General features: G+C 43.4%; 1 protein-coding gene across 7 annotated transcripts in view; it reads left to right on the forward strand.

Moving 5' to 3' along the window:
- The window catches only part of TSC2 (TSC complex subunit 2), a 31,745-nt gene that overhangs the window by 13,617 nt on the left and 3,833 nt on the right, over positions 1–14,295 (forward strand). For 2 of the 7 annotated variants that reach the window (XM_015876594.2, XM_015876595.2), the window contains exons 26-41: positions 2,517–2,648; positions 4,385–4,549; positions 5,169–5,321; positions 5,508–5,620; positions 6,048–6,269; positions 7,043–7,258; positions 8,372–8,440; positions 10,310–10,470; positions 10,629–11,131; positions 11,951–12,026; positions 12,142–12,228; positions 12,452–12,638; positions 13,027–13,166; positions 13,362–13,440; positions 13,681–13,772; positions 14,046–14,144. In XM_015876594.2, coding sequence (XP_015732080.1) covers positions 2,517–2,648; positions 4,385–4,549; positions 5,169–5,321; positions 5,508–5,620; positions 6,048–6,269; positions 7,043–7,258; positions 8,372–8,440; positions 10,310–10,470; positions 10,629–11,131; positions 11,951–12,026; positions 12,142–12,228; positions 12,452–12,638; positions 13,027–13,166; positions 13,362–13,440; positions 13,681–13,772; positions 14,046–14,144 — 2,494 coding nt within the window. The remainder of the gene's footprint in view (positions 1–2,516; positions 2,649–4,384; positions 4,550–5,168; positions 5,322–5,507; positions 5,621–6,047; positions 6,270–7,042; positions 7,259–8,371; positions 8,441–10,309; positions 10,471–10,628; positions 11,132–11,950; positions 12,027–12,141; positions 12,229–12,451; positions 12,639–13,026; positions 13,167–13,361; positions 13,441–13,680; positions 13,773–14,045; positions 14,145–14,295) is intronic. The other 5 variants (XM_015876596.2, XM_015876597.2, XM_015876598.2 and 2 more) reach the window with 5 other exon arrangements.

Genomic DNA, 14,295 nt, shown 5'->3' on the forward strand with positions numbered 1-14,295 from the left:
CCCTTCCCTGAGTTTATTCTGAAGGAGGCTGTCTAGTTATCCAAAGTCTGACTGCATTTAAGCAAGCCAAGTAAACCTCTTTAGGGAATTGGTAGAAGACAAAACTGAGGTTGGTAAGAAGTTGAGCTCAAACCAAGCTGGCAGTCTGATAGTACATATGAAAGCTTTGCTGTCTGTTCTGTAAGTTTTTACACTTACATGTGAATTTTTCTATTGTTAGTTTTTGGAAAGCAGCAGTTCTTTGGGGTCCAGTGCTACCAGGGATGAGAAAGGCAATACCAGGAGTAATAAAGAACCATATTTATAGTGTTAACTTCTTTTAATAACTGATTGGCAATGACTACTATAAATAATTGCCAGGGAAATTATTGAGATTAGTATAAATTGAGATGACGGAACCTGTGTTTTTCCATAGGGATATCTCTTAAGTCATTGTATGTGGCTAAATGACTAAAGGCAGATGGCTGCCTTGTGCATGTGTGAGTGGCCTGTTATTTTATTTGAATTTTGAAACCAGTATGTCAGTTTGAAGTAAAACTTGATATCTTTCGAACTCAGAATGTACCTTGCCAGTAGTCTTTCAAAGTAACATTTGCAAAGATGAAAGAATATTGCTTGGAAGGCATTGTGGGTCCCTTCCAACTTGGGTTACTCCATGCTTTTATGATTCTAAGGCATTCAAGATTTCTCCAATGTCCTTTTACCTGTAGGACATACCTAAATTGGTTCACTTAACTTGCTTCAGTGTTAATGTGCAGCAAGCGTACAGTGGCATTTGAACCCTGGGGAAAGTGCCTCTACTTTAACTGCAAGGCTCAGTAGTGTCTTGCAATGAAGAAACACCACCCCTTCCCTAATGCTATAGCTGTAAACCCTGTTTTGTGTTTCATCTCTCCCATCTCCTCTTCTTTCATTCAGAAATTTGGAAGAGAAGCCTTTTGACAATCGTCTCAAATTAGAATTTCAACTAATCTTTTTTCCCCCCACCTGCCTTTTTTTTTTTTTTTTTTTTTTTCCCCCTTAAAAAACCTGTTAAATTCAACTAGGTTGGAATACTGCTGTATCTAAAGGTTTTTGCTAGCACTGCTGGACCACTTTCCTAGAAATCTCTGCTAAGCAGTGTGAGCTCAGGCAGCAACTGAAGCACCAGAATGGCAGTGATGCCTCTGAGTCTGAGTTTGGATTCTGGTCAAATGAGAAATGAAATAGCTTTGAGTAGATATCTGTGTCCTTGCTTCAGAAAACTTGTGTGCTTGCTCTGTAAGCCCAAAAAATAAGCATTTCCACGCTCTAGCTAAGGTGCTGTGTGTTGGTAGAGACAAGGATCCCAATGCTTCCCAGGGCTGCTGAATGGCATGATGTTGGTGTAGGTGAAAAGGCTTCTGCTCTCTATGGTTACATCTCCAGTTGTGGCCAAAATCTCTGTCAGAGATTGGTAGGAGAGGGAGGAGGAGATATAAATTGTAATCCATCCAAGTGGCTGCCCAGAATGCAATCATTCACTGGAAAGACAGCAAGTTAATCATGTTTAGGAGTGTTAATTTGGCTTCTGTATTTTATGTGCAGTGATGTGAACTGCTGGACCAACTGTTACGTTCAGATTAGTACTCAGCAAGGCATGCATCTTGGCTGTGACTGATGGAAGTGTCTCTTAAATGTTAATTGCTATCATCTCACACATGTGCTTGGCACCAGAAAGGGTGAAGGCTTGTCTTTCTGTTTCAACTGCAAGTCAAGTGGGTTACTGTGTGCCACCTGCAGTAAGATAGCTTATGGGAGAGAAATGCACCATGCAGCCAGCAGCCAAGGGGATGTTTGCTCTTCTCCCTCCATCCACACTATGTTTAAAGCACCAGTTTCATTCACATGAGCTGAGTATCCCCCAGTGTCTCAAGTTCTCAGCTAGGGGACACCTCTCTCTGACCCTGGGACATTCTTGTGGTTCAGCTGAAGCTTAAACTCAGACCAGGCCTAACAACATAGAGATGGACAGACAGGTATACCTGTCTCTCTTAGAAGAACGTGCTGCTATGTGGTTTTGGCAAAGCATTTTAGTATTTGGGGATCTTTGTGGAAGCAGCCAGTGTTTGTGGTGTCCTGAAGCGGTGAGGTGGGGTAACAGGAGGTGGCTGAACTGCACAGAACTTCTTGGACTTGAGAAATTTATGCCATATGAGCATTCCATTGCTTTGGCCTTTGTTTAACAGTTCAGTATTCCAACTGTCATTTCAATCAGCTTTTTTTCTTTGTTTTAACTTGTACTAATTTCATTTGTTTCGTAGCACATTCAAAATCTTGTTTTCAAAATGTGGTTTGTCTTTTTAAAGCTTTCAGCTCTGCTTGTTTGTCCATTTTAATTTTAATTTTCCTTTTTTTTTGGCATTTGTTTTATTTTACATCACCCTCCGGGATCCCCCAATATTGACCCTGTGACCTGTGACCTTTCAACCTACATCCCTACAATGATTTCCTCCCTTCCTGTGACCTCTTTGGGGGCTTGGTGCTTCTCCACCTAGTAGTTTAAGACTAGCCAAAAATGCAAAGCAAGGCTTGAATAACTCTCCTCCAGTGAAAGAGCTGAAAGAACCCTCTGCAGTTGATGCCTTCCGATCCCGCAGCATCAGTGTGTCTGAACATGTGGTCCGCAGGTAGAGGCACTTTAAATGGGGAGAATCCAAGAGCGATGCAGCACTTGGAAATTTTACTGCAAGGGCGGGTGGAAGCAGGGTGGATTTGCATGTGGGATGCTTGCATGACTCTGCAGTACAAACCTGATCTTAGCTACAGGCTGGTTTTTGGGAAGGTATCATGGATAAGCCATGGCTTCCTAGTGCTGGCTGTCAGGTGGTTGCATCACCCCGTGTTGTGTGTGCCTGCTTTCCCTACGCTCTGGTGCTTTAGGAACAAATGTTTTTATTTGCAAAGTAAAGGTGGTGATGGAGAGGAAACAAAAAAAGAAAAAGAAAAATGTTGCATTCTGTGCAAGTGAGTGAAAATCATGCATTAAATTTGCTAAAGCTTTTGAAGCAGTGATGCCACAGGAGGGGCTTTTAGTACTGTGCTAACTGATTCACAGGACCTCCTCCCAAACTGAGAGCAGTGGTTCTGGGTTTGGAATTTATTCCTTGACCCAGAGAACTGACAGAAGTATTTGGACCAGAATATGAGGGTAATAAAAAACCTTTTCATTTGTGTCTCTGTAGAGCAGAGGCGAACTGTACTCTTAGAACGCTTAGTCAATATGAAGTTACTGCTTTCATTGCTAAAGAAAACAAGTTTTAATTACAAAAGTTGATTATTTTTTTTCCTTCCATGAAAGATGAAATGACATACGCTAGTTTTTAAACCTATTTCTGGATCATTTCCCTTGAGTGTTACATTTCTGTCAACAATACATCGGTTGGAAATCTGAGCCTGAAGTTTTGTGCTTCGATCCATAAGGATTCCTGTCCACAGAACTTCGGTTGCCTGTATTTGTGCTTTAGACTATGTGTCAGTCAAGAGAAGTGTGCTGAAGTGTCTGGATTGTGAATGTAATTCTGGCACTTAATTCTCTGATGTCCTCACTTAATGTTCTCACTTAACTATCAGGTGATTTTCTTCTGTTTAGTGACTATTGTTCAGACATTTAACCTTAGCGATACCATGTTAGTCGACGTGTTGCAAAAATTTGGCTTGACCTCAGCATAACTTTTCTTATAATGACATAAGGATTTCTTGTTATAAAAACATCCCAATCCAATGCAAGGTGTTTAAACTATGTTGCTGATTTTGTTAATTTGAAGGCAGAATTGCTGTCTACTCTTCTGCCAACGTCTTGTTCGGAGTGCAATTTTTTTCTATTTCATGTTACATTCGATCTTATGTATCAATTGAATTAGTTTGGAGAGGAAAAATAATTCAGTACATGAAAGAACTGCAACAGAGGAAAAAGGAAACAACAACGTTATCAAGTTAAGTCTGGAAAGATGCAGTTTGTGGCTCGTGGGCAACACACTGCCTGGGGAACTCAGCAGGTTGCTTATATCACAGGACGCTTGCCTTTACTGTAGAGTAGTAAGTTCCAAGCATGGTGCTGCACTCACTGGTTGCTTGGTGTCCTTGCCCATGGGCCTACTGACATCTGGGAGAGCTGGCCTGGCTCAGTTAAATTGTTTAAATGTTTCTCAGCCTCAAGATAAAATACACATTCTCCAGTAAAAACTAGAGAGCACAACATGAGGGTGATCCAAAATACTTTGTTTACATCCTGGGTTTACTGTCTGGCACTTCTCTGTTGGGGCACATGCATGTATTGCAGGTGGTTCTGCGTCGTTCTGTCTGCTGGGTGATGGGGACAAACGTTTTGCAGTGTGATCTGTCAGCTGGAAATGTTCTCTTCCAGTCGGATACAGACATCCATCACTAGTTCCAGCTTGGGCTCTGCAGATGAAAATTCAATGGCTCAGGCTGATGATAACTTAAAAAATCTTCACTTGGAACTCACTGAGACCTGTCTGGATATGATGGCCCGATACGTCTTCTCCAACTTCACTGCGGTGCCTAAGAGGTAGGGCTCAGTGATGGGGGGGTTGGTTTGGTTTGAAGTTCATGTTTCATCCATTCGTGGAAAACTGCTGACACTCTTGAGATTATGACAGGCCTATTTTCTGCAGATTCAGTCTGGCTTGTGTGAGTACAAAGTTTGATGAGAGCAGTCCATTCCAGCTTAACCTTGTCCTGAGCCTTCAGCCATCCAAGGGATACAGTGAAGGTCTTGCAGCTCCCAGAGGCAAGCCGGTTTTGAGCCCTGTTTTGTTCTCTGTCCTTGCTGGAATGGTCACAGTCTTGCTACAGAGCTGAGAATCACGTCAGCTGGCTTCAAATCAAGGATGCTTTTTTTTTTATTTATGGTGTTAAACCCTTTTAGGGAAACACATAGCGCAGACAAACCCTTACTTCTCTGTAATTTGTGTCCAGGATTGTAGTAGTAGTACTACTGTCTACTGATATCAAAGTCAGATCATCCATTATCCTGATGGGTAATGTGTTAATTGACTGAGGAGTGCTAAAAATGCCATAAAAAGGAGGAAAGCAGACAGTATCTCCTACACAGAGGAAATCAGCTGCATGTGTAGGCTCTGTACTTTGTAGTCTGAGAGCTGCCTTCATCACAAATGTGTTTCTAGGTCTCCTGTGGGTGAGTTTCTGTTGGCTGGAGGAAGGACAAAAACGTGGCTGGTTGGCAACAAGCTGGTGACCATCACTACAAGTGTCGGAACAGGGACAAGGTCCTTGCTCGGCCTAGACTCTGGAGATCTCCAAAGCAGCACAGAATCAGGGTAATTTCTGCTTCTGGTCCTAGAAATTTCCACCTAACAAAGGCACTTGAATGGTTAACCACCATTTCTGTGTTTTTGTTATTTTTTTTTTTTTAAAGGGTTTCCTCTTATTGCAAGAGGACTGTTGTATTTGTTCAACATGACCAATTCCTCTCTCAGTATCATACATATTCGCTTTTTCCACAGCTCAGACCCTGTTTTGCAAGTGAGACAAACTAAAGAAGCTCCAGCAAAACTTGAATCTCAAGCTGGGCAGCAGGTTTGCAGAAGCTCTCGCAACAGAGTCAGATCTATGTCTGGTAAATTCCTGTCCTCGCATCTAACTGCTGGCTCTGTGTTATAGGCTTAAGTGTTCTAGCATCTCCTGCTAAACTCATTTGAGAATCTGGACTTGTCTGGTATTTAATAGTGAGCAGGTAGCAGCAGCTGTTGGCCTCAGTAGTGCTGGTATTTCTCCTGTTTGCTTTCCTCTCAGGAAAACTGGCAGTTGGTTAAGTCTCACTGCAGTAGCATTTGCAATGGGAATCGCCTAGATCTGTCAGACCTTCTTGTTGTAAGAAACAGATGCAAGGTAAAACTCTCTTAGGGTCCCAGTATTAAGAGCTAGAGGATCTCTAGAGAATTACTATTTCTTTTCTATTTTTAGTATTTACTATGCTAGTAAGTAATTATTGTAAATGTTTTTAGTGTCAGCTAAACATGGTTCTCCCTTCTGTGCCTGTCTAGGTGGTCATGCCTTACGTGTTGGTGCCTTAGACAGCACAGCTTCCCACTTCCCCGGTGGCTCGGCTTCCCAAGGGACACAGAGTCCTCCTGCTCCTGCATCTCGGTCAGAGAAGACTAATCCTGCTCCACAGACGACTCTGCAGAAAGAAAAAGCGAACTTAGCTGCATATGTCCCACTGCTGACACAGGGCTGGGCAGAAATCCTTGTGCGCAGACCCACAGGTATCGTGATCTGGGTATGGAATGAGCTCTTGTGACTCACTGAGAAACTGGAGCCTGGATGAAAAGGAAAAATTCTTTTTTAGTGCAAATGGATCTCTTTGATTACTTACCGACTCTTTAAAGCAATTTATCTGATACTCGATTCTTTGAAACCACTCTTGGTTTTAATTCCAAAATACCTGTGAAAAGATTGGAGTGAGCATTTATAATTGTAGTTTATGAACTACTGCAGAAGTTGTGTCATCTGGTTTATCTGGCTCTAAGTAAGGCTGATACTGATGCTGGTCTATGATCTTTCTCAATAATGTGTCTACAGTGTGTTTCATCTTTCCACGCTGGAGTTAAGATGATTGAAGCTTATGGCTAGAGCAGTTGCAGAGTTGAGTCTGCTGCTACAGAAGGAGTAATGACAGATGTTGAAGTTCAGAATTCTTGAATACTGCAGTACATTATCTGGGAATTGTCAGTTTCAGCTGGAAGGTCCTTCATGACAAACTAACTGACCCAGTATCATTAATTGAAATACCTGAGTATTCCCCTTTGGAAACCTGCTGTGGTAATGAGTTTACCAAGGTTTGTTTTTGAAGAGCTTGAGGTGAAGGATAAAGTACTGGGAGCTCCATACTGAAAATAAGAAGTCAGTCAAGGGATCCTGTCAAATGTCAGAGCTTTCACTGTTTGGATTTTAATTACATAATCCAAAACAATTTGTGCTTTCTCCCCCCAATGTGAGTTATAAACTTTCAACAACCTTCCCTGACTGTTTTCATCAGGTAACACAAGCTGGCTAATGAGTCTGGAGAACCCGCTCAGTCCCTTTTCTTCAGACATTAACAATATGCCCCTGCAAGAGCTGTCCAACGCACTCATGGCTGCGGAACGTTTTAAAGAGCACCGAGAAACGGCTCTCTACAAATCCCTGTCTGTCCCTTCTTCCAGCCTGGCCACTGGAACAGCCAAGCCTTCCCTTCTCCAACGTTCCAACACAGGTGAGAGATGTCAAGGCAGCTGTGTGTCTAGCATAGCTGCCATTAGGCTGTTTCGCATCTGTTGAATTTACTGCAGATCTTCCTGAACAGTAAGAGTTTAGTAGCTTGAGGAATAACACAAATGAGAAGGGGAATTAATTCTTCTCCTTGGGAGTTTGCAATGCAGCATTCCCTACCTCGTTTCTGATGTTCCATCAGAAAAGCATCTCTCCTCTTTGAAGAAAGAGGGAAGCAGTGGAGCTTCTTTGGAGGAAGAATGTCTGTCATGATAACTATTTGTCAAATGGAAATGAACAAAGTCATGGATCTTTTGCCTTTCTTATTTGTTTGGGGTTGATCTGAGCATCCTGTATTTGGATAGATCTTCCCATGCAGCACTTCCATTTGTGTTCACTTTAACAGTTTTTCTGGAGCACTGGCACTGCTAGATTCGTAGGAAGATGACCTATACAAGACTTGCCAGCCAGTGTCAGTTCCCACTGGCCTTTATGTGTGATAGTAGACTGCCAATACTGAGGTGTATAGACCTTAACTTGTGAGTTAGGAGAAGCACCTACCTAAATGCCATTTCTTTGGCAATCTGTGAGGAAGCTGATTTGGCCTTATTCTTAACTTCTGCAGCAGAGTCAGCTGCGACAAGTCAAGTGAATGTTCTGAGGAAGTTTTAGTGTCAGATTGTTATGACTTAACCTTAAGAGGTCAGGTCATTGCTGCTCCTCAGGCTTTTCTGTGCATTTAAAAGCGATCTTTTGCTGAAAGCACATAGCTCAGGAACAGCTCGGGCTGGTTTTCTGCGTGTGCTGGGATATCACTGAGCAATTTTCTATTTCTGTAACTCAAAAGATGCAGTTTGAGTCTGCATTGTACTGATGTGTTTATGCCTTCTTATTTGTGTGGAAACCTTGCACCCTTGAAGTATCCCTTTGCATCTAGTGAGCTTATCCCAGCTTGTTCTTCCCTTTGTTTTTTTTTAATTTTATTATTTTATTTTGATTTGAAATAGGCTCTTGGTTACATTTTAAACTCTGTGCTTTTTAATTTTTTATTATTATTTTTTTTCATATAGTCTCTCCTTCCTTTTGATGTAGCTGCTCACTTGATTTCCCTTTGCAGTGGCCTCTTTCTCTTCCATGTACCAGTCCAGTTGTCAAGGGAAGTTGCACAGGAGCATATCCTGGGCAGGTATATTTATATATCTTTAAGGGAAGAAAAAAAAAAAAAAAGTATTGCCATAGAAGAACACACCTGATTCATAGAAAATATATCCCTCATACTTCATTTTTCCCTTCCATGTCTCCTGTCTGTTCCCGGTCTCATTACTCTCAACAAATGGGATCCTGACTAGCATGAAGAAGTCCAAGCCAGACGCAGCATTTGCAAGTGCAATCTTAAAAGTACCTTTTCTTTTAGCTGGGGTGGATTGTGAGTTGGGAGGCACAGAGTTCTGTGGCCTCTCAGTCATTCATTTTCAGCTTCGTTTTACAATTGGCTTTATGTTTTGCTAAAGGTGAAAGCTTCACTTCTGAGAATAACGTGATATATTCAACAGGACAAACTACCCAGAAATTGAGTCCATCCAAAAAAATGCTACTCAGCCCAAAATGGGACACAGAATATGATAAAAGAAGCTGATGTATGTGTGTGTACATACATTTCCTCCTGCCTTCTTTCCTTCAGTGGAAAATTCTCTGTAGAGCACCAGGGTATTCTTAACCGCTATTGTTTTTTGACGTAGGCCTCTCAAAGCAGCGTAATGATGCTGCACTAAAATATTTTTCTATACTTTTCCTCTCTGCTCGTATTATTCCCACCTACAGTGTAATTAGTGAGTGCTCACATTATTTAAAAGCATTAGCGATCTTGGCAGTAATGCAAGAGCTAGAGGAGCCTGGAAATGCTGGGTGTGTGCAGGTGTGTTCTGGCTTGGACAGCTAACCAGATCAGCACGTGTTTTGGTTGTTGGTTTTTGTTTGTTTGTTTGTTTAGAAGGTATGTGTGTGCAATGCTAACTCTTAATTGCTTCTTTGAAATAACTTTGGTCCTGCGAGCTGAAATCAATCCAGGAAAAGCTGCTTTAGTGATTTCTTTTTTCTTTTTTTTTTAATGTTTTGCTGATTTTTATTTTTTGTGTGTGCTTTTTTTTTTTTTTTTTTTTAATTTGGAAAACAAATCTTGGCCTTTCAGATTGGTCCTCCAGTCCCTTGTGTGCGCAATGGGAAGCCTCCTGTTCTCCAGCCTTTTCCTCAGGACAAAAAACAAGGCCAGGAGGAGCCCTTGGTCACACTCAGCCCTGTGCTCAGGGCATGGCCTGGAGTAGCTGCAAGGTTAAATCTGCAAACGTTTCCTCCACTGCAGACAGGGCTTCCAAGGAGCTTTCTTGTCAGTGTGGTTTGTCAACCATTTGTCTGATCAGATGCCACGTGCAGGTTTCCCAGTATTGCTGCAGTGCATGCGTTACATTTGCTCTCTTGTCCTTTCACGTGTCTAGGGCTGAATTGGTTTGCTTCTACTGAGACATACTAGGAAAACTGCCAAACTGCAAGGAAGTGGCTCCTAGGAAAATTTCTTACCTCCTTCTAGGCCACTACAAGGCACAGGAGCGTACAAGAAAAACTTACATTTTGCATACTTGCATAGAACTGGTGTCTTCATTGCCTGGATAATGATGAACTTTTAATACCAACCTTGTATTTTCTTGCACCTCTGTAGTTCCTGTGTGTCCTGATAGCTGAGCATTGATGTACAAGGTCCCATTTCCTTCATTCTGTCCCCTGCTTGTTCATCAGTGACAATTGGAAACAACTGCACTTGTTTTGACAAAAGCAGCTGCAGCCCTTTGCTGTGAGGGTAAGGTGATCAGTGATTCTGTACCAAAGGGAAAGCAGGAGCAAGTCTGATCAAACACAAAATCAAAGAACCAGACCACTCATTCCATATGGCCTTTCATTGAGATCCCGTAGGGAAAAGGCTGGTGCTTGAGAGGAAAGGATGGGGGCCTGCTGGTCCGTGCCTCTGTGCAGACTTCAGTTCTTCTGCATTGTGTCTTGGTAGAGTCTGCAGTCGTTCTGGAAGAAGGGAGCCCTTTGGAAATGGAGCTGAAGGAAACTGAGTCCCCAGCTGAGTCTCCAGAAAGTGAAGATTTTGAGACGTCCTGTTCTGAGCAAATGCTGAGTGAGGAAAGGTTTGGTAAAGCCCAGGAGTCTTACAGCAGGGTAAGCAGAAGCAGCAGCTTTGTGCTACATTTCAGCCCCATCCTCAGAAAGGTGTGAGAGGTGTCTGTGCTCTGCCTGGGGCTGCCTTAATGTCACTGTTGTCAGCTCTTACCTTGTGAATTAGGAAAACAGCTTGTATTTGTTTCTTCTTCTTTAAGTCATCCTCAACCTCCAGCCAAGAAGAAAAGTCTCTGAAGTCGGACGAGCTGGTGGAGGGCGGTATTCCCATTGGGAGGGTGCTGCCAGCAGAGGATGGCCGGGCACTGGAGGAGCTCTCCTTCCAGCCCTCACAACCGCTCAGCAAGTCGAGCTCTTCCCCTGAGCTGCAGACGCTGCAGGAGATCCTCAAGGATGCAAATGGCAGAGAAGTAACAAGGAGGCTGAGCACGGAAGTGAAGTCCAAATCTCAGTCTGGGAACCTGGAAGGGGAAGGACTGGGCAGTTGGCTGAGCAAGGGTGAGGATGGCAGAGCAGCAGGCTCAGGGGGGTTGGATGGCGGTGGCCCCGCCACCTCACCACGCTCCCCATCTGGGCACCGGCCACGGGGTTACACCATCTCTGACTCTGCCCCGTCACGGAGAGGGAAGAGGATGGAGAGAGATGCCTTCAAGAGCAGAACAGCAGCCACCAATGCTGAGAAAGTACCTGGAATAAACCCAAGGTATATTGAGGAGCATTATGGACTAGATTATCTTAGAGGTCTTTTCCAACCTTAGTGGTTCTACAGTTCTATGATGTGAAACTTGAAGTAGCGAGCTTGTAATTGCTGGAGCATGGCTGGATTTGTTCCAATGGGTCTTATGGGATCTACAAAACAGTATCTGGTTAAAAAGAGAATAATTGCTTGTTTTCTCAGGCCTTAACATAGAGATGTTGAAACTACTATCACCAAATTGACCTTGCAGTCTTAGGAAACATGTCTCCTAAATGGTTCCCAGTTTATTCAGGTCCCCTGGAGTCAACTTGGCTGTGAGCAGGATGAATTGCCCGTTGTGCTGTTTGGGAAATGTCATGTGCAAAATACTATGAAAAAGGAGGATGATAGTATATGGTAGTTTGAACTTCAGGCATAGGCAGTTGCCCCAGATTGTGTTCTGAGACGATCTTCATCTTACGAGGGGGAGGTTCATTCTGTAAAGTGCGAGTGTCTGTACAATCATTTGTGCTGTAGGCTGGAAGTATCCCATGTAACTACGAGGCAGCAGTGTGTTCCTGCTCCTCTGTTACATGTGAAGATTGCCTTTTGAACGGGGAGTTTGTGCAGCTGCCGCTGTTTGACATACTGATTGTCTTTTGTGACAGGGGTTTATTATAAGCCGCAGGTAGTCCAGGCTCCCATTGGCTCTATAAGATGAGTAATACTCCGCTAGAATTTGAATTGCCCCTAGTTTGAATTCTTTGCAGAAGGTTCTTACATACAGCAGGTCCAAACAGACTGAATGTTTGTGCTAACAGAACATGTTCTCCCTCTTTCCCTTAGCTTTGTGTTTTTACAATTGTACCATTCCCCATTCTTTGGTGATGAGAACAACAAGCCCCTCCTGTTGCCAAATGAGGTAGGCAAGGAATTTTTTCTAACCCCATTAACATCCTGAAGAGGTTTCAGGGAGAGCAGTGGGTGTTTGGAGATGATGACTTTCTAAAGAGGTGCAACATATGTTTTGATTGTAGTCGTTTGAAAAGTCGGTGCAGCTCCTGGATCAGATTCCTTCCTATGACACCCACAAGATCGCAGTGCTGTACGTTGGAGAGGGCCAGGTGAGTTGTGTGCCGGGTGCATTGATGGTTCCATCTCTGCAGAAGGGCAGGCACTGCTACTCCAACAGTGAGGTTTGTACTGCTGCTGCAGGAGCGGAGCTGGCCCTTAGTGTCTTGTGTTAGAAATCAGTGCCTGTGTGAATCCCTTCTGGGGAGGTGGTAACCTAATCGCTCATGCTGATGGATTTTGCATTCATTGTGGGGCTCTGCTCTTGTTTCCTAGAGCAACAATGAAATCGCTATTCTGTCAAATGAGCACGGCTCCTATCGCTACACCGAGTTCCTGACAGGCTTAGGGAAGCTCATTGAGCTTAAAGACTGCCAGCCCGACAAAATCTACCTCGGCGGCTTGGATGTGTGTGGAGAGGATGGACAGTTTACCTACTGCTGGCATGATGACATCATGCAAGGTATGGTATCTGCAGGAGGCAGAAGTGGAAGGATGGTCTCTTCTCATTTAAGACTGAGCCTCTTTCTACAAACTGTTTCCATTCCATACGTGCCTTCTTAAGAAAAGCCCCACCAGCTGCTGGAGTGAACCATGGAGGGCAGCACCCTCAGATGCTGAGCTTCCCTGGCAGTGCTGCCTGCTGTGCTCTGTGCTCAGCTACCACTGGAACAGTCCAGAAAGACTGGATTCAGCTGTCACAAATGGGAATAAACCTGTCAGGGGAGCACAGTGTGGTCTTTTCATTACAATGCTGCTGGTACTGCTTTGTCTTTCAGCATTTGTCTGAGAGTTAAACATTACTGCTTGCAGCTAAGCTCAGCCTAAGGGTCCTTCTGTTTTTTCTTCAGCCATTTTCCACATTGCTACTCTGATGCCCACAAAGGATTTGGATAAATATCGCTGCGACAAGAAGAGGCACCTTGGGAATGATTTTGTTTCTATTGTTTACAATGATTCTGGTGAAGACTTCAAACTGGGAACAATAAAGGTACAGGATTTTACCTCCAGGCCTGCTATAAAACAGGCATTTGGCTGTTTGTAAACCCTTGATCTGATGTGTGTTCTCTTGGTGAACAGTGATGTTGAGCTGAGGTTATTTACCTCAGTGGATTTATGCATGGGAGTACATGGCAATCATGATGGCTGCCAGTAACATGTGTTTGTTATATTGTTTTCCCATTAGGGTCAGTTCAATTTTGTGCATGTAATCATAACACCACTTGACTATGACTGCAACCTGGTCACGCTGCAGTGTCGAAAAGGTAGGAATCCCCCCAGCATTTCTTGCAGTCTTTCCTTTATTGCTGGTGCAATAATTGACATCACTTTGCCATGTTTTTGCATTCCAAAAGTAAATGCTTCCAAGAGAAAGAACTTCTGATGTTCTGTGATGCCGTCCTTCAAGTTTTTGTTGCTTGTCCATTTAGTCAGTGGCAACTTTTAGTCTTCCTCTTTTCTCTTAACTGTCTGACAAGAGTTTTTGTTTTACCTTTACAATGAAGACATGGAGGGCCTTGTAGACACGAGTGTTGCTAAGATCATCTCTGACAAGAACCTGCCATTTGTCGCCCGTCAGATGGCCCTGCATGCTAATGTGAGTACCCTCAGCTCCCTGGGACCTGCAGTCTTTCATCTGGCAGCTTGGTTCCTCACCAGATAGAAAGGAGACAAGAAGGACTTGCTAAAGCAAGTCAGCTTTCTGCCTCAGTTATTTCTGTCAACCTTTGAATCAGTTATTGTATGAACAGTTAGAGCTGTATTTCAGCTGCTGTCAGACTGGACTGAAACATTCTATTAATTTTATTGCTGTGGTTATGTTAATGTGCATCCTCTCTCTCCCTGCTTCTCCCCACTCTTCCCAAATTAGATGGCTTCCCAGGTCCACCACAGTCGATCCAACCCTACTGACACCTACCCATCCAAATGGATCGCTCGGCTGCGGCACATCAAGCGGCTGAGGCACCGGGTGAGTGAAGATGTCTGTTGAGATACTGAAAACCAATCTCTGCCTTAAAAAGCATTGTTGCCAATAAGGCAAATAAAATCAGCTATCAGAACTTGACAGATAAGAGGGATAAAGTGTGTATGAAGGTTAGAATCCAACTCTTGTGGGAACA

This window comes from Coturnix japonica, chromosome 14 (genome assembly GCF_001577835.2).
Source record: "Coturnix japonica isolate 7356 chromosome 14, Coturnix japonica 2.1, whole genome shotgun sequence".
Taxonomy (NCBI): Eukaryota; Metazoa; Chordata; class Aves; order Galliformes; family Phasianidae; genus Coturnix; species Coturnix japonica.